We start from the raw sequence: 23,586 nt of genomic DNA, 5'->3' as shown, positions 1-23,586 counted from the left end.
AAAACATGATATTACACATCTTCAATACTATATTTATTTTCGCATGATGGCCTCATCTTGATAATGATTTTAAATATTGCTATTGATTTATCAGTAGAAATAATAGCATTTATCTGGGAATAACAACAGCAGTAAGTATAAGTAGTAGTAAGCGAAGTAATAATAGACATAGAAGTAACGCAACTATTACTATTTTTTATCATTACTGTCCTAGTTATTATGAATGTTATCATCAAGTCTATCATGATCACCATTGCTATCAACAGAGCCGTCTTTGCAGTCAACATCATCATTATACCTAATCAATCCATATGGTAGAATATGTATGTTGACTATTTGAACTTTTCAGCCGAGAATTTGAAAAAAAGTCACTCTGTCGGGTTAAACCACAGTTAATTGGACTGCTGGATCACTTGATTCCGTGACACGTGACCATTGCGCGTCGGAAGCCAAAAATTTAGGAGGTGTCCACCTGAAATTTTGGGATGGACACAGGTGAAAAATTGGACAAGCGCCCCAAAAATTTTCAGACAAGCAAAAAAAAAACATTGGGGGACAACACACGTTTCAAAAGGGGGGTCCACGTGGCTTTAGGGGGACGTTGGAAAAAAAATTGACAAGCAAAAAAAAAAAAAAAAAAAAAAGGTTATCAAAAACAAATTTAGGAGGGGACCGTCCCCCTATCTCAAATTTAGGGGGGACACGGCCCCCCGTCCCCCCCCCCCCGCTTCCGCTGCCTATGCACGTGACAGATTTGTTTGTGCCGTGTGCAAAATCCGTTCCTTGTGTAAATGTGTATAGGGTAGTTACTTTACCAGGCCAATACAAACCTTGATCACATTCCAACTCGTCCTGGCCGTTTGGGCAATCTTTCATTCCATTACAGCGCATGCGCAATGGAATGCAATACGATAGCGGACATCCGAAGGTATATGGAGGGCAAACAAAGTCCGCTGATATGAAAAATACAAGAATAGGATTAAAAGGGCTTGTCAATATGATTAGTTATTTTTTATGTTGGACGTACTACATTGCTTTTAATCAACCGCAAACTGGGCTTGTTACCTTTTTCCTATCTTAGTCCAATTCGTTCTTGTTAAATTGGTAGTTTTGATTTGAGTCCTTCATTACTGAATATTATCTGAATTTTACTTTCATGGTTTTAAAGAGAATTCAGTAAATATTTCACTTTGAAATGTTTGTTCACATTTTTGGATGGAAAATAAATCAATTTATGAAAGCATCTACATTTATTCCATCCATCCATCCATCTATCTATCTATCTATCTATCTATCTTTCTATCTATCTATCTATCTATCTATCTATCTACAAACTGACAAATATATTACAGGAAGATACGAAACGTATAGTAGTGTCAGGCAATATTACAAAATATCCAACTGTGTTGTAGTTGTAGTGTAGTGAAATATCATGGAGTCTAGTACTTACAACAATCGCGAAGATGGGACACATCACGGCATCCAATGATGAACCCCAACCTGTCCACGTCATATAGACATTTCGTGCTCAGGTCAACGCACTTTCCATTGTCGCATTGAAGTTCTGTTTCCGGATCGCAAGTATAATTTGGCTCGTTGTAATCTGAAATGAAAGAACTGGTAACATGAAAACGTATACGCTGACAGCTTACGAATCAACATTCCGAAATGTCCATGAAATTTTATCCATAGCCTGTCATCAAATGTTATGACAAAATATGTTTCAAAAATTCATTTCATTTACTTCTTCACTCTAAAAACAAGAAATGATAACTTAACATTTGAAAGGTTGGAGGAGTGACAACATTTCCTAACTTTAAATGGTTCTATCCCACACTTAAAATGTTGGATTCAGTTTTATACAAGGTTGGATGTAACATTCGGAAAAGGTTGTCACTCCTCCAACCTTTCAAATGTTGATATAACATTCGAATTCTTAGAGTGTTGAACCAACTACTGTTGATTTTATCTTTTTCGACTTCTGTAAAGATCACAGGAAATTCGATTTATCATGAAAACATGAATTTTGTAAATCCAGCCATACATTTATTCTGACGAATTTAATCTGAATAAATTACTATTTTGTCAAATTTGTGCACATAAATTTTTCTTTGAATATTCTCCATTTTATTAAGGGGGCCGTTTCATAAAGATGCTCGTAAGTTAAGAGTGACTTTAACAATGACCAGTGATTCTTTCTTGAGGGAAATGGTATTCACCATTGAATGTTAATTGGTGATTATTTAGTGCGTAAGATAGGTTCTCTAGTAATTCTTATAGTCGCTCTTAACTTATGAACAGCTTTATGAAGAACCCACCAGGTAATGTCCCCATGATCATGCTTATTATTCTTATTTTCGTTTTACTGATGTATAAATGCTAGGTAGTTTCAACCACACACTGCAAAAACTTCGGTGTTGATTTAACACCAGGACGGAATCTAATACAAATTGGTGTTGTATAAACACCTATCTACACCGGTGTAAAATAACTGGTGTGGTCATCTATGTACATCGGGTAACACCACAGTTTTTGCTGTGTATAGATTCCGGGCAGATGTTAAATCAACACCGGAGTTTTTGCAGTGTATGAGTATTTACTAAAGCGGCTTAGAATCATCTCCATATTTTTTTTTTTTTGGGGGGGGCTTAATTGAAGAACTTACCGCATTTTAATTCATCTTCGTATGAGCTTCCAATGCAATCAACCGTCCCATCACAGAGGGCGCTATTTGGTAACATTCTCCCTGAGTAACATGGGAATAAAGAAGACTCCTCGTCTAAGGAGAGAGAGAGAGAGGGGGCCCGGAGGAGTGAGGGGGGGGGGGATAAAGAGAGAAAGGAGGTAGATTTATTTGCTAGGCACTATGAACCTCATACACTTATTTAAATGGCAAAACTTATTTACAAACTGATAATGTATGATTGTTTTGTTCGCTCGCTGTGATCGGTCACTGACATTTAGAAACACGATTATCATTCGGGCTCAAGCTATAAAGGTTTTTTTTAGGGGGGGTATTATATCACGCCTTTGTATCGTTTTAAACGGGAATCCTGACCTCCGTAACGCAAAGATTAATAAAGGATTAACAATCAACAAATTGCTAAATGACTGACGAAAAAAGCCTTCACACGTGTATTCAATTCAAAATTCTGACCAGGGCTCCGTAACACAAAGCTTAGCAATGATCGTAAACATTTTTCTACGATTGATTGCATTGACTACAATGCACAATCAATCGTTAAAATCAAGCGATTTATCGCTAACCTTTGTGTTACTGTACCCAGGAACCAATCAATAGTGTTCTTTCATATTTGATGTTCATCTCTAAACGTTGTGTTACGAGACCCAGGTCACTTATTACCTCAGTCAATCTCATTTGTTCCCCCAGGGCAGTCTTCTGCTATTTTTGTGATCGCGATACACACATTTCGATCATTTGCCCAGGGATTCTAGGTCACTTACCACAGTCAGTCTCATCTGTTCCATCAGGGCAGTCCTTTATCAGATCACACATTTTGGTGCTCGCGATACATATATAAGGATCAAACGCACAAGGTACTTCATCCTCACGGCATGGCGCGTAGTCTACATTGAAAAAAAAACAATGTTTATTCTTTACTTGTAGTGTGGTATCCTGAACATTTATTATTTGGCTATAAAGAATTAATTATTTTCTAATCATTGACCCTACGTAAAAATAATCTTATCTTTATTGAACTGCTTTAATTCTAAACTCTATTCATTCATACAATATCAAAGAAGGATAAATCAACACATCGTCATTGGGCCTTCATCAAAGGTTCGCTAGTTGATAAAAATATATTTAAAAAATATGATGAGACAATTCTATTTCAAATGAAATTAATGAAATGACCATATCTAATCTATTAACAATAAATAATGCAAAGAAAAATCATCATCATTACAAGCATATACGTATGCATGTAATTATATATACATGTGAGTGTGTGTGTGTGTGATGTGAAAGGAATGAATGAAGAAAACAATGGTAGGTAAAGCTTAAATCAAGGTTCCTCAGAGCTATCTGCCCTTTGAAAAAAATTGGTGATGCCGAAAAAATGTCTCTGCCGGGAATGGAATCTGGGCCCCCAGCTTTGAACACCGGTGCTTTAACCACTATATGTGTGTGTGTTTGTGGGGTTATTTTGGTGATTGTGTGGGTGTGTGTAATTATGTATGTTTGTACTAATAATCTGATATCAGTAACAGTAATAGAACAACCGAAGCACAGTATGAACTGCAGCCATTTGTTGCATTAGTAGCGGTAGTATAATTGTAAAGTGACTATATGGTGATAATGATAATTACATCAATTATAAAAATGCTATTTTTTACAATGCTAATGCATAGTATTTTTACTATTACTATTGCAGTAAAAAAAATCTGCCAGTTTTCCAGCGTAGACAAGACCAGAGTAAGTTTTGAAAATGTTTTTAAGAATAACTTTGGTATAAAAAAAATAATGAACTTATCAATCTTACGGCATCCCAGTTCATCCGAGTTGTCTTCACAATGATTTATGTTATCACACAGGAACGAAGTCGATATACACTCTCCTTCTGTGCACCTGAAGAAATCTTTCGGACATTCATCATCATCATTATCTGCGAAGAAAATAGACTGTTATTAGGGAATTCTAGCAATCATTTCTCAGACGCATTCTATAACAAAGAAAATATTTTGTCAAAGCCCTTCATAATAAAGTAGCCTTTGGTGAATCAAAACAGAAGTGGACTTGAGACAAGTAACATATTTGCAGTTTTTCGTCCGGTCCGAATCTTAAGACGAAGTGTTGTCCCGGTGGGTGTTTCATAAAGCTGTTCGTAAGATACGAATGACTTTACGCACGACTGGTGATCCTTTCTTGCGCTATGTGATATCACTATGTAATTGAGTTATGACCTAAGAACATGTTCCAGTCGTGCGTAAAGTCGTTCGTAACGTTTTATCCGACAAGTCCCAATTTAGCCGAGAGTTACCATAGTAAAAGTGCTTCTCAGCCAATCAAAATTCAGAAAAGTTGTCAGATCTGGTCGGACAAAAATGTTGATGAAATGCCCCCCCCCCATTAAGGTGATTGTGTAATTGAAATAAATGCCCCCGCCTTCTGAACAGATTGCAAACCCATATCTATTTTATTAATTTGTCAGCCTAGTCCGCGCTTTGAAACATCTGAATATTGCGTCCTTCAATAATATTATCATAATGACAAATATAACAATATAACGATAATAATAATAGTAATAATAATAAAAAAATAATCAAGATAATGATTACTGTTATTATTATTATCATTAAAATTATTGCATTTTTAGCATAGTCTTACAAAACTTGTTTTCGGTTTCAAATCATGCCCCGAAAATGCATGTTTCATTCCTAATGTCCAGGGCCGCGGAACGGTTTTCAAAGTGGGGGGGGGGGGGGCTGACCATGTTAAAAATCACAATCGTATGGTCCTTTTTCGTTTTTGTACACGGTTTTGGAAAAAAGTAGGGGGCTGAAACCCACCCCCCGGTTCCGCGGCCCCTAAATGGAAAGTAATGACAATGATGATCCTCAGCATTTATATCATGTCATACTTCTGCTAAAATATTCATTGGCACTGGCTGCTGAAATGAATGCTGAAACGGCATCTCATAAAGCATATTTATATGATAGTGAATAGAAGAAAATATAGGCCTTCTGTATGGTTATTAGTTTCTACACTGTATAGGCTACCATTCAGTCGCTAGATCATAATGATATTACGTTTGTCGACAACTTTGCAGACATCGAATTTGGGACCTTACGTGCTTTACAATCCAATTCATCCGACCCGTCATAGCAGTGGTCGATGCCATCGCAAACGAAAATTCGTTGGATAAAGTACTCCCCATCTGTGCACATATAAAGTGATGGTGGACAAGTTGTATCTTCATCTATAGAAAATAACAATAGGGTAACATGCTTGAATCAGCTGACGTAGATGGCGTTAACAAAGATCAGTGCTGTATTGTTCGTGTTTTTATGTTTTGGTACTAGAGTACCGAACGGAAGTATGACGTCATCAATTTTCAATATTTGCATTCTAGCATTTTTATGCCATATTTTCTGTATAGAGCATGAACAAATAGCTCCATAATCCAGAGATGGCGGGAATCGGTCCATGTGGCCCAAAGATATAGCCTCAAAAAGACACGATTCGTGCCATTGAAATCAATGTATTCTTGGTCTGGTTGTAAATATTATGAACCATTATGAACAACAATTAACTTTAATGAAGCTACCTATGCCGTATTGGGGACCCATTACCTGATTCACACCAAACTTGAGTTGTGGTATTTTTATCATGCCATGTCGAGCTTTGGTATAAAAAATTACTAAAATGCAAAAAGCGTTTTCAATTTTTTTCAATTTTTTCAATTTCAAATAAACATTTATTTTCCTCCATTTTACAAAATTATTCCATTTTTGTTAACAAGAATTCACTTCAAATCAATTTCTATAAAAAATATAAAAATAAACATCTTATGTGTACAAGAGGAAGGCGTATGTCCCTAGAAGCACATGCTTGTGCGGGATACGCCTGTGGACAAATATATACAATACACAAAATACAATACAAAGATAAGAAGGCTAGGAAATGAGAAGAGAAGTAGGAAAGAAAACGGGAAGAAGGGAAGTGACATCATCACTTTTTTTGCTGTATAAGCCTTTGCATATTTCAAACGGATCACCCATTAAGAGTTAGGTTACAATTACATACAGGAAAAAATACAACACAAAATGGGGTACTCGAGACTGAGAATATTAATATCTAGACAGAAAATTCAAAGAGCGAGACGCTAAAAACTACATCAAGCATTCACAGAAAAAAAATGCACTTTTAAAAGTTAAAGTTTGGCAATAATTTTTTAAATAGTTGTGCAGGAAGTCTTGAATATGCATGAGATAGGCTGATGATGTCATCCTGTCGCTTTCCCTCAGCTTATTTTTTACATGGAATAAAAATTACTTTATTATTTTCATTGGTGTGTGTAAAAACGTGTAGCTGCTACAAGTATGTTCGGACAATTATTATTTTAGAGGGAAAATCAGTATTCAATCCTCTTTTTACATTCTTGGGATATAAATTGAATTAACACCATTTCACGTATCAAAATACGAGAGAATAATTGGGGATACAACATCATCGGTCCGCTCATTGCGTATTTATAAGGAATTTGATACCAATGTTTCACTAAAGTAAAAAAAGAGAGGTTTTTTCAACTTATTACTCTGCGTCAATTTTTGATAGCATTTTTAATGGGTTTTTTTTTACTGATTTTACTGCATCAATTCAAACAAAATAATGTACATCCTGGATTACCAGAATTTCACATACCTGGCTTATTGTAAACTACTGTGTGATTATCCGTGTGAAAAACTTCACCTGTCACTGTAATTTTTAAAGAGATAAATAAAAAAATGTAATCATCCGAAATGAAGACAAAAACATTTCATAACTTATTGTCAAACCATTCGGTTTTTTTTTAAACAAGTGCACACCTAGTTTCCAATAATGCATAAAGCATTTCCATTTATTTGAGAGCAAGATAAAAGAGCATTGTAGATTAAATGCCATGCTCATGGGGATAGGTGCCGCGGCCGAGGATCGAACCCCGGCTTTTTTCATGTATAGCCAGAAGCCTTAGACCACTCGACCACGGCACCTCCGTATTTCTTTTTTCGTTTCTGATAATGTTGAATGATACCACAGCTATGCTCCTGACAGGCACAACCGCTTTCATACACCGCCAGTCTCCCCCAAATAATTTCAATCATTATCATTATCATGATTGATATTGTTATTGTCATAAACATATTCTTTTTCTTCTTCTTCTTATTGTTATTATTATCATTGTCATAATTATTACTCTCATCATCATCAAAATCATCATCATCATAACTACTAAATTTTCATTCCACATTTACCATTATTGACTGCCGGCTGCTTGCAAATGTAATGTCTGGTGCTAGGTCGGGAGCAGGTCACATCATGCCACTGGGCAACGGAATTGATCCGTGTCATCATAATCATGGTGCACTCTTCTAGTTCACTGCCATCGGGTTGGCTATGTATTTCGTCCGACGTACTGAAAACAAAAAAATAAATCAATTCACTTACGATTTAACAGGTTTTTTTCTACATTGATTTTCAAATATTTGTCTGTATTGAGTATTCAATTGTTATACAGTGCGTATCAAAAAAAGTTTACACTTTGAAAAAATCCTGTAAAACTACACATTTGTAATATCCTGAAATTTTTTACACATTTTAACATTGGTACAGATCCATTTAAGCAAATGACGATATAACTGTCGAAAAATATTTCCGCTTGAATGAGCACCACTTACTTTTGAAAAGTTAGTGATATGATTTGCGCAGAACTTTGAAATAGTTATGCGAATAAAAGTAGACCTTAATCATGAAGAACACGTTGAATTTAGCTAGTAAAATTGATTTGAAGATATCTTTTACCTTTTCTACTTGCTTCCTTGCCCAAAACACTTTGAAGATTGCATTTCGCCCCATCCCACTCCCCCACACACTGAGGCCATTGTGACGATATTTGCTTTACACTGAGCTGTGATTTACATAAAATGGCTGAGGCTTGATTTTCATTTTGTTAATCATTGTCAAGCTTATGAAAAGTGTGGAGAAACAAGTATTAAATGAAAAATGAAATGTAAACCCATCTTAAATTATAAAAATTTAGTGAAAAAATGCTGGAGATGTCTGAAATAATTTTTTTTTCAGATTCAGTTATGTCCTCAGATCCAGCTGGCACAAAAAGGGTAAAGGTTGTGCATAAAAAGTGTTGAAATTTCAATTTGGGTGGCAAAATTATTAAAAATGCTTGAATGTATCCGTTTTATTTAAATTGACTAAAAGTGCAAGGGAAATGTATGAGAAATTTTTCGCAGGGTAGGTTTGAATTCGTCCTTTCCCCTTGACACAGCGTGAAAACAAGCATTTCTGCGCAAACAGATTTCTGCGAGCTTTACAAAAATGGACAGTACTCAATCAAGTGTAACATTCTGTCAAAACTTTAACTTTCATTGGATAGATTAGACCCAACCCCAAGATTATATATGAAAAAAATTACTGAAATGTTGTATATTTTTCTATTCCCAGGGCTTTTTCAAAGTGTAAACTTTTTTTATATGCTTTGTATATTAGAAAAAAATCTCACTTTATAACGACCAAACAAGGTGAGTATTTTCTTATTTCAAGCAAAAATATAGGTGACGTTTGTGATTTGTTCAGTATAAATAACGATCATAGTTACAGTGTTTACTGAGATATCTTCAGCAGAAAAAGATCACACAACATAACCACTTTAATATCTTCAACAGTTAACGATCATACACGATAACTTCTTTATATCTCCAGTAGATAACGATCGTACACGATGACCTCTTTAATATCTTGAGTGGATAAAGCTCAGACACGATGGCTACTTAAATAATCTTCAGTAAATAATGATCGATGACAACTTTAATCCTTAATATCTTCAGTGGATAATGATCAAACACGGTGACTACTTTCATATTTAATCTTCCGTAGATACACGATGACTTCTTTAATAATAATCTTCAGTAAAGATCAAACACGATAACCACTTTCATATCTTCAGTACATAACGATCACACAAAATGTCAACCTTAATATTTTCAGTTTATAACGATCATACATGATGGCTACTTAAATATCTTCAATAGATAACGATCAAACACGATGACTATTTTAATATCTTCATTAGATAACGATCAATCACGATGATTACTTTCAATTCTTCAGTAGAAAACGATCATTCATGATGACTATTTTAATATCTTCAGTAGATAACGATCATACACGATCACTACTTTAATAATAGTTTTTCAATAGATAATGATCAATCACGATGATTACTTTCATATCTTCAGTAGAAAACGATCACACACGATGACTACTTTAATATCTTCATTAGATAACGATCAATCACGATGATTACTTTCATATCTTCAGTAGATAACGATCATTCACGATGACTATTCTAATATCTTTAGCAGATAACGATCACACACAGTGGCTACTTTAGTAATAGTCTTCACGAGATAACGATCAAACACGATGATCACTTTCATATATTTAGTAGACAAGTGGAATGCCTCTGGCCGTCTCACCTGCATCACGCGATTCAACATAGCAGCAGTGCTGACTTTGAAAACTACTATAACTCGCACAAGATGTTCAGTGATACTTGGTTACTCTTATTTCTACGTTTTATGAACTAGACCAATACATTTACAGAGATGGGATGGTAATTCAACAAATACCCCCAATGTGGCCAAAATTCATTGACCTCACATGACCTTTGACCTTGATCATGTGACCTGAAACTTGCACAGGATATTCAGTGATACGTGATTACTCTTATGTCCAAGTTTCCAAAGTCAGATCAATAAACTTGCAAAGTTATGATGGTAATTCAACAGATACCCCCATTATGGCCAAATTCATTGACCTTTGACCTTGGTCATGTGACCTAAAATGCGCACAAGATGTTTAGTGATATTTGATTACTCTTATGTCCAAGTTTTATGAACTAGACCAACATACTTTCAAAGTTATGATGAAAATTCAACAAATACCCCCAATTCGGCCAAAGTTTATTGACCCTAAATGACCTTTGACCTTGATCATGTGACCTGAAACTTGCACAGGATGTTAAGTGATACTTGATTACTATTATGTCCAAGTTTAATGAATCAGATCAAAAAACCTTTTAAGTGTTGATTGTAATTCGATAGATACCCCAAAATCGGCCAAAGTCTATTGACCCCAAATGACCTTTGACCTTGGTCATGTGACGTGAAACTCATGCAGGATGTTTGGTGATACTTGATTAACCTTATGTCAAAGTTTAATGACCTAGGTTCTTTTTTTTTTTGCCTAAGTTATGATGACATTTCAAAAACTTAACCTCAGGTTAAGATTTTGATGTTGATTCCTCCAACATGGTCTAAGTTCATTGACCCTAAATGACCTTTGACCTTGGTCATGTGACATAAAACTCTACAAGGATGTTTAGTCATACTTGATTAATCTTATGGTCAAGTTTCATGAACTAGATCCATATACTTTCTAACCTATGATGTCATTTCAAAAATTTAACCTCAGGTTAAGATTTGATGTTGACGCCGCCGCCGCGGCCACCGCCGTCGCAAAAGCGGCGCCTATAGTCTCACTCTGCTATGCAGGTGAGACAAAACATACACAATGACTATATTCAGTGCATAACACTTAAACACGATGACTACTTTTATATCTTCAGTAGATAACGATCACATACGATGACAACTTTAATAATAGTCTTCACTAGATAACGATCAAACACGATGACTATTTTAATATCTTCAATAGATAACGATCACATAGGATGACTACTTTCATAAAAGTCTTCACTAGATAACGATCATACACGATGGCTACTTTAATAATAATCTTCAGTAGATAATGATCGATGACTACTTTAATCCTTAATATCTTCAGTGGATAACGCTAAGACACGATGACTACTTTAATGATAACATTCAGTAGATAACGATCAAACACGACGACAACTTTAAAATTGTAGAAAGATATCATTTTGCAATTGATGATAAAATACTTACGATCTATACCATGAAGTAAAGGACATTGGAGAACCGTCCGACCAACGAAATTTGCCTTCATCGTCGACGCGCTTAAGACCTGTTACGGAATAAAATACATGTATGATGAGTAGTTTTACGGGGGTTTTTTTTGTGATTTTTTAAAGCAGATACGAACACAGGAGCAATTTGTCAGGTGTGACTAATTTCTTTCTTTGACAGATATCCCTCAGTTCGTTTTACTAGTTAACCTATTGGCATTCTTGATTCCTTTATTGCAGGCACAACTTTAGAAGCTACAGTTTGACTTGATATGCAAATTAACCTCTATAGAAACTGTGTGTTGGCTTGAGCGATTATGAATGGAAGTGTGTGAGCTGATGTGTGGAGTGAGAGATAGTGTGAAGGGTTGTCTTTCTTGTATAGCTTGGGCAAGCGCTGTGCCTATTGACTTTTGGAGAGGACCTGTATCTTCCTATTTGGCCTATTTTCACAAGTCAAGTTGTAAGTTGAATTATACCCTTACATTTTTTCCACTTTAATTTAAAGATAGACAGGTTAGAGAGTAATAATACAAATGCTGTTTGAAATGTTTATTCTGAATATTGAAATCTTAATTCACTGAATTATCTTTACCTTTTCCTTATTTGCAGTGGATAAAATATCTTGCAGTTAAAATGCATTATGAATAATAATTACTCTGGTAGATAAGTAATATCCCGTTTTATCATGATGAATACTGAAATTTATAAAAGGAATGCTTACTGTTCACGCAAGCATTGGTTATGATTTACAGGTACAGTAGCTCTTTTTTTACTGAGGATATTGTCTCGACTTCGGCCACGCCCTTTGAGTCTTGGCTTGACACTGGAGATGCCTTTGTGAGGCCCCTTTCTTTGTGGCAGCAACATTAGACATTGGAGATTGATCGCCTGCTACCTCAGTGAAACGGCAGGGGACTTACGCTCCTTCTTTGTGGATGTACTTAGTGAGACTTGGTGACAGTTGCCAACGCCTGGGCCAGCGCTCCAAACCTGAAAGCCAACTGGGCGATCTTCAAGACCGCGTTCTCGTGTATATCATGGCCGAACCCTACTGATTCTTCAGTCATCAGTCCTCAACGCCTACCATAAGTTTGATGAAGTCATATTAGGTGACATATGCTTGTGATAGTTTTCATCAACATCTTTATAGACAAACCTTATGGGTTGGTGACAACCGTTTGTTTCTGAACTCACACTTCCTACGTTCAACCATATGTTCATGAATGCGCCGTCTGGGACCTCGTAACTGAATTTAAGTGACACTCATGAATACAATTGACTTTATCTTCTAAATGGGGTATATTGGCCAATATGCATGTAGGCATTAGTAATATTTGGTATTTTCATACTGTGATACTTGATTAATTTGAAATCTATTTTTCGAGCAAGTTGATGCACTTATTAAAGTGATATTTATTAGTTTAACAATTTGATCCATTGGAAGTTTGTATAATTTGATATTGAATTGATTTGATATTCGGTGTGCAACCGATTTGACATTGTTTTGTGTTGGATTGACTGGACAAGTGTTAAACGTGATGAGATTCCACAAGTCCTTCATTAAAAAGGGAAGTTAAAAGTATATTTCAGTGATCTATAAGTTTCTTTTGTTGAAGTTCTTGGCTCAAACCTGACACCATCTCAAGTCCTTAACCAATGAAATCTGGCCAGGTTTCTAACCCATAATGCCACATTCTGAGCAATGTTTTAGGCCCATTTGAATGCACAAATCCACTACTCATTGCATTTATATGACAATAATTATGTGTCCAAGTCGGTAAACAAGTAATTCATTTTCCTCTGAAAGCATTTCAGTTTTTTATGCAAATGGGGCATAGTTTAATTGTGTATCTGAAGTGTTAATAGTTATCTCAAAAGGTATATTTTAAGACTAGTTTTTTGATACACACAATGATTGAGAGATCACACACCGTTGATTCCATCTTCAAGCTTCAATCACACGAAGCAGAGGTTTTTGGTGAATTTACAGAACATTAAATATACGACCACTGGTCCAAACAAAGAAAATAAAGGAAACCCAGATATTAGACTGTTGATGGTTTCACAACACCAACACAACATTTCAACACCGTACGTGAAATCACCCATTGTCAAACGTGGGTTATCATACCTATATATACCCAGTTATATTCCTCCTCCAACAGCCAATCAGAGGTTAGCTTGTGATGAACGAAGTCCATTGCACCTGTTCCCTTGATACTGACGAGATGTGACCCCTCCCCTTTATCTTGACACGCCTCTTCTGCCTCATGCCACGTGACTTTCGTTTCAGCTGAGATCATCTGGTAACAGAAATTTAAGTATCTATCCCAGCCTTCTTGGCAAATATAACCTGTGGGATGAACCATAGATTATGCAATCGTGTTAGTTTTGAAATTAGCTTTGCAGTTACCCGTTTACAATGAGCTTTGGGATTGGTTTTACAATTAGCTTTGTAACAATTTGCTCCATTAGCTTTGCAATTAGCATGGTAATTAGTTTTGGAATAAGCTTTGCAACTACTTTCTCTATTTGTTTTGCAATTTACATATCGATCAGCTTTGCACAATTACCTTTACAGTCTTAATTGATAGCTAGCCACCATTATCTGGTCATTGCCATTCTACGATAATCGAATGGTCTTTATGCATGCCTGATCTTCAGACTATTAGCAAGTAGCAACTCTCCATTTATAAAACTAGGCCTAACAAACTAAAGCCCTTATTGATGATCACCATTATACCAACGCGTCGAGAATCGTAAAGTTTTTATTCATGACGCTACTGCCTGATCATCAGAATATTGAATAATACTACTGTCCATTATTCATTTACCAATCCTGAGTGCAAATGGAAACAAAAATTTTTGATTAGGGGACGAGTCTGAAAGTAGACTAATGTATGAGTTTAGGGAATATTTTTTTCTGACAAGCCTTATGCTCTACTCTTCCTAATCTACCGTGCTTGAATTTATTCACTGAATAATTTGTCTAAAATATTATTGATAATAATAAGTCGAGGAAATGAGTACTTTGAAGGGAACGAAGTTTGTGCACTCTTAGAGCAAGGTGGGTATTGTTACACTTTTGTCCCGAATTGGAACCTTTTATCCTGTTGATACTTATTTAATAAATAAATAAATACCTGATTGAGATTTGTCTGTAACGCCTGGAAAATGACGACTTTGATATTCTGCATAGAATTTTCCCCGATCTCCAACGTCAAGATGCATACTGATATCCAGACGATTTTTTCTGGTTTCCAGTTCCGCTTTCATCGGGTGAATGATCGGACAATACTCGGTTTCCTCCATATCACCGAGATCATTCTTCTGTTGAAAAAAATGAGTTATACTTCCTCCATTGTTTTCCTTGTCTTTCGAAGATTCATTGCTTTAGAAATTCAGTGTATATGAGGGAGTCGTCAGACAAATTTCAAAGGTAACTTTTTAAAGAATGATTTCATACTATTTTCATAAACATTTTAATCATTTTAACCATTCAAAGATTATTTTATTCAAGTTTTAATGTATCATTCCTGGTGGGTGTCTTCTCTTGAATAGGGTTGCCGACCCACATGGAAAAAGGAGGCCTTTTATGAAGATAACATTTTGTGAATGAAGAAAAAAAAAAACAGTCCTACCTCACTGATCCTCAGGAAACTTCGGCATCGATCAGGTTCTATTTTTGATTGCACATGGCTTTCACTCTCTTTTAGCTCTAAAATGATATTGTTGACCACGATGTAGGTATCCCTTCCGGTGGTGATGGCCCAACTATTCGCGGCGCTGTCATAGGATGGGTAGTTCACCGAGGCGAGTACACCTGACGGCTCCCTGCATTCGACCTCAAACACAGAGCGTCCGGCAGGTCCTGGGTCTAGAATGTTTCCGACACTACACCCAGGCTTCTCTATGAAAAGGAACGGAAAATGAAGGGTAATGAACAGAGGACGGTGTCTTAACGGTAGAAGTCATGGGTTCCATCGGCAACCAGGTCATATCCTAGACTTAAAAAAAGTTGCACTCTGAGATCACCTTCTTTCTAGACGTTCGACTTAAAAAAAAAAAAGAAGAATGACAAGAGCATATATCCTCCCCCAACGTCATCGTCAGCAATAACAACAAACTATTTCTGTACATAAATTGATCATTGTGTTTAGTTACTAATATTACCTGAAAAGCGATACATTGCCTTGAATCCTTCGGAAATCGACTGCAGCCCAGTCTTCACAGTCACTCTCATCCAATTCCACGATGTGACTTGAAGGGGTGTAGTGACGTCACAATGGAAGACCCGTTCCGTATCAGAAGGGCTGAACGATGACGTGCCCTCAAGCGTCACGGAGTCCTCACAGAACCTCCCGTTACGCTTCATCTATAATCATGACAAAGCGACAAACATAACAATCGGAGGGAAATACGCTTATACATGCACGACTTTATTCTAATCATACACTCTGAATATTTATCATATAATAGACTACAAATGCAGATGTAATGCAATAGTTCGGCCACGCCGCTTTATTTTTGTAAATTCGGAGCTCCGAATCAATCTAATACACATGCAAAAGTGGACAAAGTGAACGTTCCCCAAACAGTACTGAAAGTTAGACTTGGCGGGATACCAATGTTCCAAACGATTTAGAAAGTGGAGCAGAAATAAATTATTGCATTTAAAAAATATATCACAACAGTGGAGTGCTCTTGAGTGTTTATACAGTCGTTAAAATTTGGCATCTAGTGCCCTCTCTGGTAAAAAAAAATAAAACGTAGAAATTAATAATGATCCTTACGAGGTACTCTACAAATTCCAGAACTACATAAAGGGTCCGATTGTCATCAGATGGCGGAGTAATATCGTAAAAACAATAGCTGTATGGCTGAAACTGGGATGGGAACGGTGAAGTCTGAATCATGTCATCCGAGGCTATTAATGTAGTCCCGATCCCACAGCCCGTAGAACAGGTTTCGTAGGTGCAATCTGGAAAAGCATCCAAAATTTAAAGAGAAAGGTCTCACAACGTTACTTCTGCAGATATATTCATCAGAACAAGTAAATCCATGTCATTAGTAAGCGAAATCAAATCTTTCGGGTTTATCTTGAACATCAATTTCATCAGTGCTCCGTGATCTCGTAACACAAGCACGCAAGTTGCGCATTTAATATGAAGTCACGCCATAGAGATTGGTCTACCACACAAGTTCAACATCAGGCATTTATCAACATGCCTCTAGTTCAAAGTGATAAGAGATCACAGTTAAACACTACGCTTGTCATGGGATATTACTGATCCGTATTCATCCCTGCACTTGGAGGTCATCGTTGTACACACATGTATTAAAAAACGCGCAGATTAGTTATTTGTCACAAACACACACGCCCAAAGACACACTCACAACTTCAAACATGTACCCACAAACCCACACACACGCTCAAACAACTGACTGCACTCAGAAGACAGGTTGGAATACAGCTAGAGACAAATAAGGTGATGCACATGCTAACTCGTTCAGATGAACACCAAGAGCTATAAAATCTTACAGTGGATTTCATGGAAATGATTTAGGATGGATGAGGGGCGGTAGGAAGCGGGGGGGGGGGGGGGGCTCCAGGCAACCTTCCACGTGAAATTTCCATTGATCAAAGAGAAGAATAACTCACCGATCGCTTCATAAGTTAGACTGAATCCAATCTCGTTGATCATGTCGCTTTGTATCTCACCGAGTCGGATCAACATCTCCACCATGTTACCATTGGGAATCAGAACAAGTTCCTCTTCAACCTCACCGCATATCAGACTCCAGTTTCCTCTGCTCGCACCCAGATTGATTTCAAGCTTATCGATGCATGCATCTTCACTTTGTCGCAATAGTATGTGGTGGAATGTCAGTCTGGATGAGACAAGAAGCCAGCAAAGATTAATGATAATCTAAAGATGATGGTGGTGATGATGATGATAATGAAGATAATAAAGATGGTGGTGATAATGATGATGTTGTTGACAAAGATGAAGATCGTGATGGTGATGATGATAATGATAATAAGATACACCGATCATAATAGTGTTCTTTAATCTCTTTGTTTGCTCGCTACTACTACCTTTTGAAATGTTTTCACTGTTGAGTGGCTATCATATGAATCTAGTTGAGCAAATACGAGAACCCTTTGTAATTAAGGCGCTACACCAAAATAATTTATCAAATTTATCAGTTGCACTGGCGTGCAAATGGACATACTGGGGACCAAGACAGAAAAAGAAACAAAGAATGTGAGAGAATACGAAATAACAAGTGGAAGATTTCATCTTATATTCTGAATAGTAATGTCAAAATATATCACAAGATTAAAATTTTCATTATTACCTAGTTCGCTCACTAGGGACCTTTAAGAAATTTTGGCGTGCCCCCCTGAATGGAAATTATTTGGCTCATTACGGCAATGCTCAGTGGATGAGTGGAAGCAGCGCTTTTCAGTGCTCCATATTCTTACCTAGGCCTTAGCACGCTAATCAACTGAGGTACTTGAGCATTCAAAGCATTGCACTCATCTCGATTGATGGTAGATAGTGTGTTGTCATAAGATGCTGCGGTGGGGTCTGAACCATGGATCTTGTCGTTCAAAGTCCGAATATTTATCCACCCAAAACACCTCTATGATATTTCGTTTTTATTATTGCGGGTATTCCAACACATTAAGCTGACACACTTGGCTAACCACTAATCCGAAATTTAATTTGATTTATTTTCAATTTCATTTTTCACAATTCAAATAATGTTTTCGGAAAAGGGGGTCTTCGCCGACAGGTTCTGCTTTTTAGAATTTTTTTCTATCATATGCTCTTATTCAATTGAGCGAAAATTGACTTAAGTGTTATATGCTGTATATATGTAATTGGACCTATCATTGTGAATGTAAAAGGATTGAAAGAGGAAAATGAACTGAATTGAATAGGCACAATGGCACATGCTGTAATCTTGCCTGATGCTTGTGTTGGCTCTCTTGGTGATGATATTGATCGTTGTAGTTGTTGCATTGTCGGTTCCAAACCAGGGTGCGTAACCAAAGAATTCAATAAATCCATAGGAAGAAGTGATCACTTGCTCAATCGGAGACCGTTCATTGCTCGGTCTATTGGCTTCCCATAGGTCATTCAGATTCAGCACTTCATATTCTGATGTTGATTCAACGAACATGAATGATAAAAAGATAACACCCAATATAAATGTACATCTTTGTTTGGCGAACCTTATGGCAGGAACAAGTGCTTAATTGCTCTATCGGTGACCTTACGATAGGGCTGACTATTTACTTCCTATAGTTCATCTATATTCAGCAGTTCATACTCTGATATTAAAGAAATAAACGGTGTTAATAATAATTACAGAACATATTTCGTTCCCCAAGTGTGGTAGGCTTTCACAAAGGTGTCGTTGTTTGTTTGGTATAGGTTAAAGTACAACGGGAACAAAATATCACTATTCTGGTCGCAATGGTGATACTACAGGGTCCCGTAAAACAAAGTTTACATACTCACTGAGACCTTGTGGAATGAGGTTTTAATTCCATAGCGATAAGCCTTTTCCTGATATATATAGACGTATTACATCTTAGCTGTTTATTTCTCGAGGAAATAAACGAGAATCACTGAAGATTGTCAATGATTTGTTACAATTTCCACAAATCGATATCAAGTGGGGATCGTTTCACATTAAAAAAAATCCATTCACTAGGAATGGGTAACATAATGCAGAGTAGCTAGATGAAATCTATGTAAAGTATTATAATTTCATGCCTATACCTGTTACACAAAGAAACGAGTACATTCGGCTGCAAGGAACCTGGATGATCTGTACACCATTCGTCAAATTGGCAACGTGGCATAGCGGATTCACTCCGGTTGTCTTGTTCTGCAGCCAAATGAACGGCCAGCTTGAAATGTTGGCCGCTTGTTCCTGTAAATATGTGATCTGTTAGGGGAGAAATAGAAAGCTTCTTGCTGATTTTAATACAATCATGTGTCGATATATCACGTATACATATAAAATAGAAGAACGACAATCACTCATTTTTTCATAAAGACTTATTATTATAACAAATGCACAGTTTCTATAACAAATTTACTAAATCAAATTTAACGATTTCAGTAACTTTTAATTGTTATTGTAGATGTGTTATTACAACAGGTTTTTATGATATCATTGCAGACAATGCCAGATCTGATCCCAAAACTGTGACATTAGAGTATAATATATTCCCAGTCATTTTCTATTCTTTCCCAGTATAGTCTAAGGCCCGAACGGTCTGAAATCTGAGTCAAATCTGACAAGCATAAAAAAGGTGGAAATTGGCAATAAACGATTTGGTGTAGAAAATTTTATCAGAAATTCTTCTTTCGCCCTGACCGCCACTGCATTCACGTAATGTAAAGTCAGCAATAGAGAGCAGATATTTGCCGTCAGATTTGTATGTCAACTTTGCACGGAATGCGCCACCGGGTTCTTACTAAAATCTTCATTTAATAGTTTTTACCAATGCATGATGACCGATGACCATTCGGTCCCCCGGAAGGTGTTTGTTCAGCATGCGACATTGTTGGTTTGCCTCATTCCAATTCGAGTTTTCTCCGATAGTATGTCCGATACACAGACCGGCATTCCCAGTTAGATTGACTGCAGAAGCATTGGTTGTGCTACATATATCTGTTTGTTAAATGAAAAAATTCTATTAATCATTCAAACTACCACAAAATCTAGTTTATGGTTGGAGAGCCACTAACCCTGTGTTGGATACATAGAATGCTTTCATACCCCGGATGTAAGTCAAACAAAGGCAAGCTTTATTGTTCAAATTCCATTTAAAGGCAGTTGTCAAAAGCTGTGACGTCTTTGGTAAGTTTTGTCAGATCGACAAAGTTAGACCAACTGCTACAAAGTGAAAGCAAACTGTACAAATAAGATTATCGTCTCAGATTGAAACAAAAATATAGAGGTAATTTTTTTCTAGCAAATCCATTTACCTATGCAATCATTCCTAGCATCTCTTCTGAATCCAGGCTGACATAAGCAGTAATAACTACCTGGTGTGTTTCTGCACTGATAAGAGCATCCATGGTGTGAACTTAGGCATTCATTTATGTCTGAAAAAAAAAAAAAAAAAATAAATAATAATAATGATAATATAGGGTATTTATATTGCGCGCATATCCACCTTGTTAGGTGCTCAAGGCGCTCCTATATTACCCGGCTGAGCTAGGCGTTCATAGCGCACACAGCTTTTTTTGAGGAATTACTTCCTACCGGTACCCATTTACCACACCTGGGTGAGGCATAATAAAAGAGGCATATAAAAATAGAAACAAAAACGTACATGCATCTAGTTTCAGGCTCTTCATTTTTTGGCAAAAATAGTAAGAAAGGCATTCTTCTTTTTTACTTTCTATTTATTTCTCTAGATGGCTGCCATCTTAGATTTTGTAAATCAGTATGTCTTACTGTAATATAATGAAGAAAATAATACACATCATTGATTCATCAGGATGATCACATGAATCCAATGTGAACTTATTCTGAGCACTCTGCGAACACACACTGTGGATCCACAGAAAGACACTATGAATTCACTGTGAACCAACTATGAACATATTTTGAACACATTGTGAAACACTGGGGAAAATCATGTGAATATAACTTGAACGCACTTGAAACATGCTTTGAGTCCACGAGAAATATACTGTGAATACATGTGAACACACCAGAAACACTGTGAACCCACTGTGGGCACTGGGGGAATAGACCTTGAACAGACTGGGGACACACTTGCAACCACTGTTTATCCACCGGTATTACACTGTTAACGCACTAGAAACACACTGCGAATCCACCGTGGGCACACTTTGAACACACTGTGAATACACTCTAAACACAATGCGAGGAGACTGTGAACACACTGGGAAATTACTGTGTATACACTGTAATAACACTGTGAATCCACTTTGGACACATTGTGAACAAATTGTGAATACACAGTAAACACACTGTCAATCCAATTTGGACATACTGGCCCGTATTCTGAACTCGGGTCTAAATTAAACCCGAGTTTAAAGTTGTGGTTTAACTATGGAGAGCCAGTTGGTGCATAAATCCCTGACAGCACAAATTCAGTTTGTAAACTCATATGACATCCAAGATGTTCATAGTTGTCTGGGAATTATGACTGCAGAGTTTTTCTTTATTATGAAAGCAAAATAAAACAAAATATTAAACATAAGAAATAAACAATATAAACAGAATTTTTGGCTCCCCATCATTTTAGCACATGTTTAGACCATGGTCTAAGTTAAACCTGACTTGAGAATACGGGCCACTGTAAACAAACTGTGAATACATTGTGAATACACTATGAACACACTCGGAATACACTCAGAACACACCGTAATCACACCAGGAACACTGTGAACATACTGTGAGAATCTGTGGATTTATCCCACAGGAACGTACCATACTGGCAGATGACGGCTCTCCTCTGTGGGTTACAATCGTACGTCTTCCATTGGAAACAGTCATAGGCATCCATGTACACACACATTTTGTTCCTTTGGTTCCCTAACGACGTAGTTGGTACCAGATTAGAATAATCAAGAGGTGTGCCATCGGTCCATTTAAACTCTTCACCTACTTTCCTCTTTCATAGAAAAAAACGCAAGAGATGTTAGTAGTTCTAAGTGCTTGATTTCCGTGTAAATATAACAGCGTAAATTCATATCTTTGGCTTACAACGTCTTGAAGGCCTGGTCACTGTGGTCACACCGCCCGAGCGTTGCTGGAGCGGTTGGGAGAGGGGGTCGAATTTCGCTCATAAAATTGGTTAAAAAATCAAAAACAAAAATCGAAAACAAAATAAAATCAATCGAAGTCGAAAATGGTGAACGGGAGCGAGCGGTGATGATTTTTTTCCCTCCGATCCACGACCGCTCCAACAACGATCGGGCGGTGTGACCATGCCTTTAGGACGCGTGACTAATGGAGATAATGATTGACTGACTGCTTGATTGATAGCTCTATAAATTAATTCATTTCATTAAGACACTGTGACTCTATTAAAGGATAAAATCTTGTGTAAGGAAGAGGGTGCATGGTGGAGTGTGCTGATCATACCAATTGCTTTATGTTAATACACAGAAATATTGCAATTGTTGAAAAAAACACTTAAACATGAGTTCAAAAAGATAGTTGATCACATTGAAAAGGATGATTTAACATTGAATATCAAAAAGTGCAAGCTTATGCTATTTGGAACTAGAAATCGCATAAGAAATAAAACTGTTTCTCTGACCTATAGAGAAAGTGTTATTGCCGTTGTAAATGAATTTAAACATCTTAATGTTGTATTTGATAATTGTCTAAAGTGGGATTCACATATATATAAACTTGTCTCTAAAATATCGAGAACCATATCATGTATAAAACGCATTAGATTTTATTTACCAAAAAGAATTTTAAAATTGCTATATGATGGTTTGCTCTTATCACATATTGATTATGGTATAATTTTATGGGGCTGTTCAGCAAAGTGCCATCTGGATAAATTACAAAGGGCTTCAAAACCGCTATGCACGTCTGATACTTAACGCACATTATTTAACTCCCCGAATTACATTATCATCTTTAGGATGGCAATCCGTCACAGATAGAGTTGATTACCACTTTAAAATATTGATGTATAAAGTGATGCACAATATAACCCCCAAATATATTCAGGATATATTGCGCCATAGACCAATACATTTCGAAACTAGATATTCAATTAACTGTCCCCCTTTTATTGAAAAACTTCCAACCGAATATCATAAAAGATCAT

General features: G+C 36.6%; 1 protein-coding gene across 1 annotated transcript in view; it reads right to left on the bottom strand.

Moving 5' to 3' along the window:
* Positions 1-23,586, bottom strand: part of LOC121421906 — a 142,507-nt gene that overhangs the window by 87,284 nt on the left and 31,637 nt on the right. The window contains 20 exon segments of the mRNA XM_041616707.1: positions 831-953; positions 1,451-1,603; positions 2,666-2,779; positions 3,466-3,588; positions 4,506-4,628; positions 5,814-5,942; positions 7,388-7,441; positions 7,978-8,138; positions 11,707-11,785; positions 13,861-14,082; positions 14,873-15,059; positions 15,371-15,639; positions 15,903-16,104; positions 16,523-16,710; positions 17,392-17,621; positions 18,709-18,901; positions 19,529-19,697; positions 20,260-20,429; positions 20,747-20,866; positions 22,227-22,410. Of these exon segments, the coding sequence (XP_041472641.1) occupies positions 831-953; positions 1,451-1,603; positions 2,666-2,779; positions 3,466-3,588; positions 4,506-4,628; positions 5,814-5,942; positions 7,388-7,441; positions 7,978-8,138; positions 11,707-11,785; positions 13,861-14,082; positions 14,873-15,059; positions 15,371-15,639; positions 15,903-16,104; positions 16,523-16,710; positions 17,392-17,621; positions 18,709-18,901; positions 19,529-19,697; positions 20,260-20,429; positions 20,747-20,866; positions 22,227-22,410 (3,193 nt within the window).

Source organism: Lytechinus variegatus, chromosome 9, assembly GCF_018143015.1.
Source record: "Lytechinus variegatus isolate NC3 chromosome 9, Lvar_3.0, whole genome shotgun sequence".
Taxonomy (NCBI): Eukaryota; Metazoa; Echinodermata; class Echinoidea; order Temnopleuroida; family Toxopneustidae; genus Lytechinus; species Lytechinus variegatus.
The sequence above is the reverse complement of the archived record's forward strand: the minus strand, read 5'-3'. Positions and strand labels throughout refer to the sequence as shown.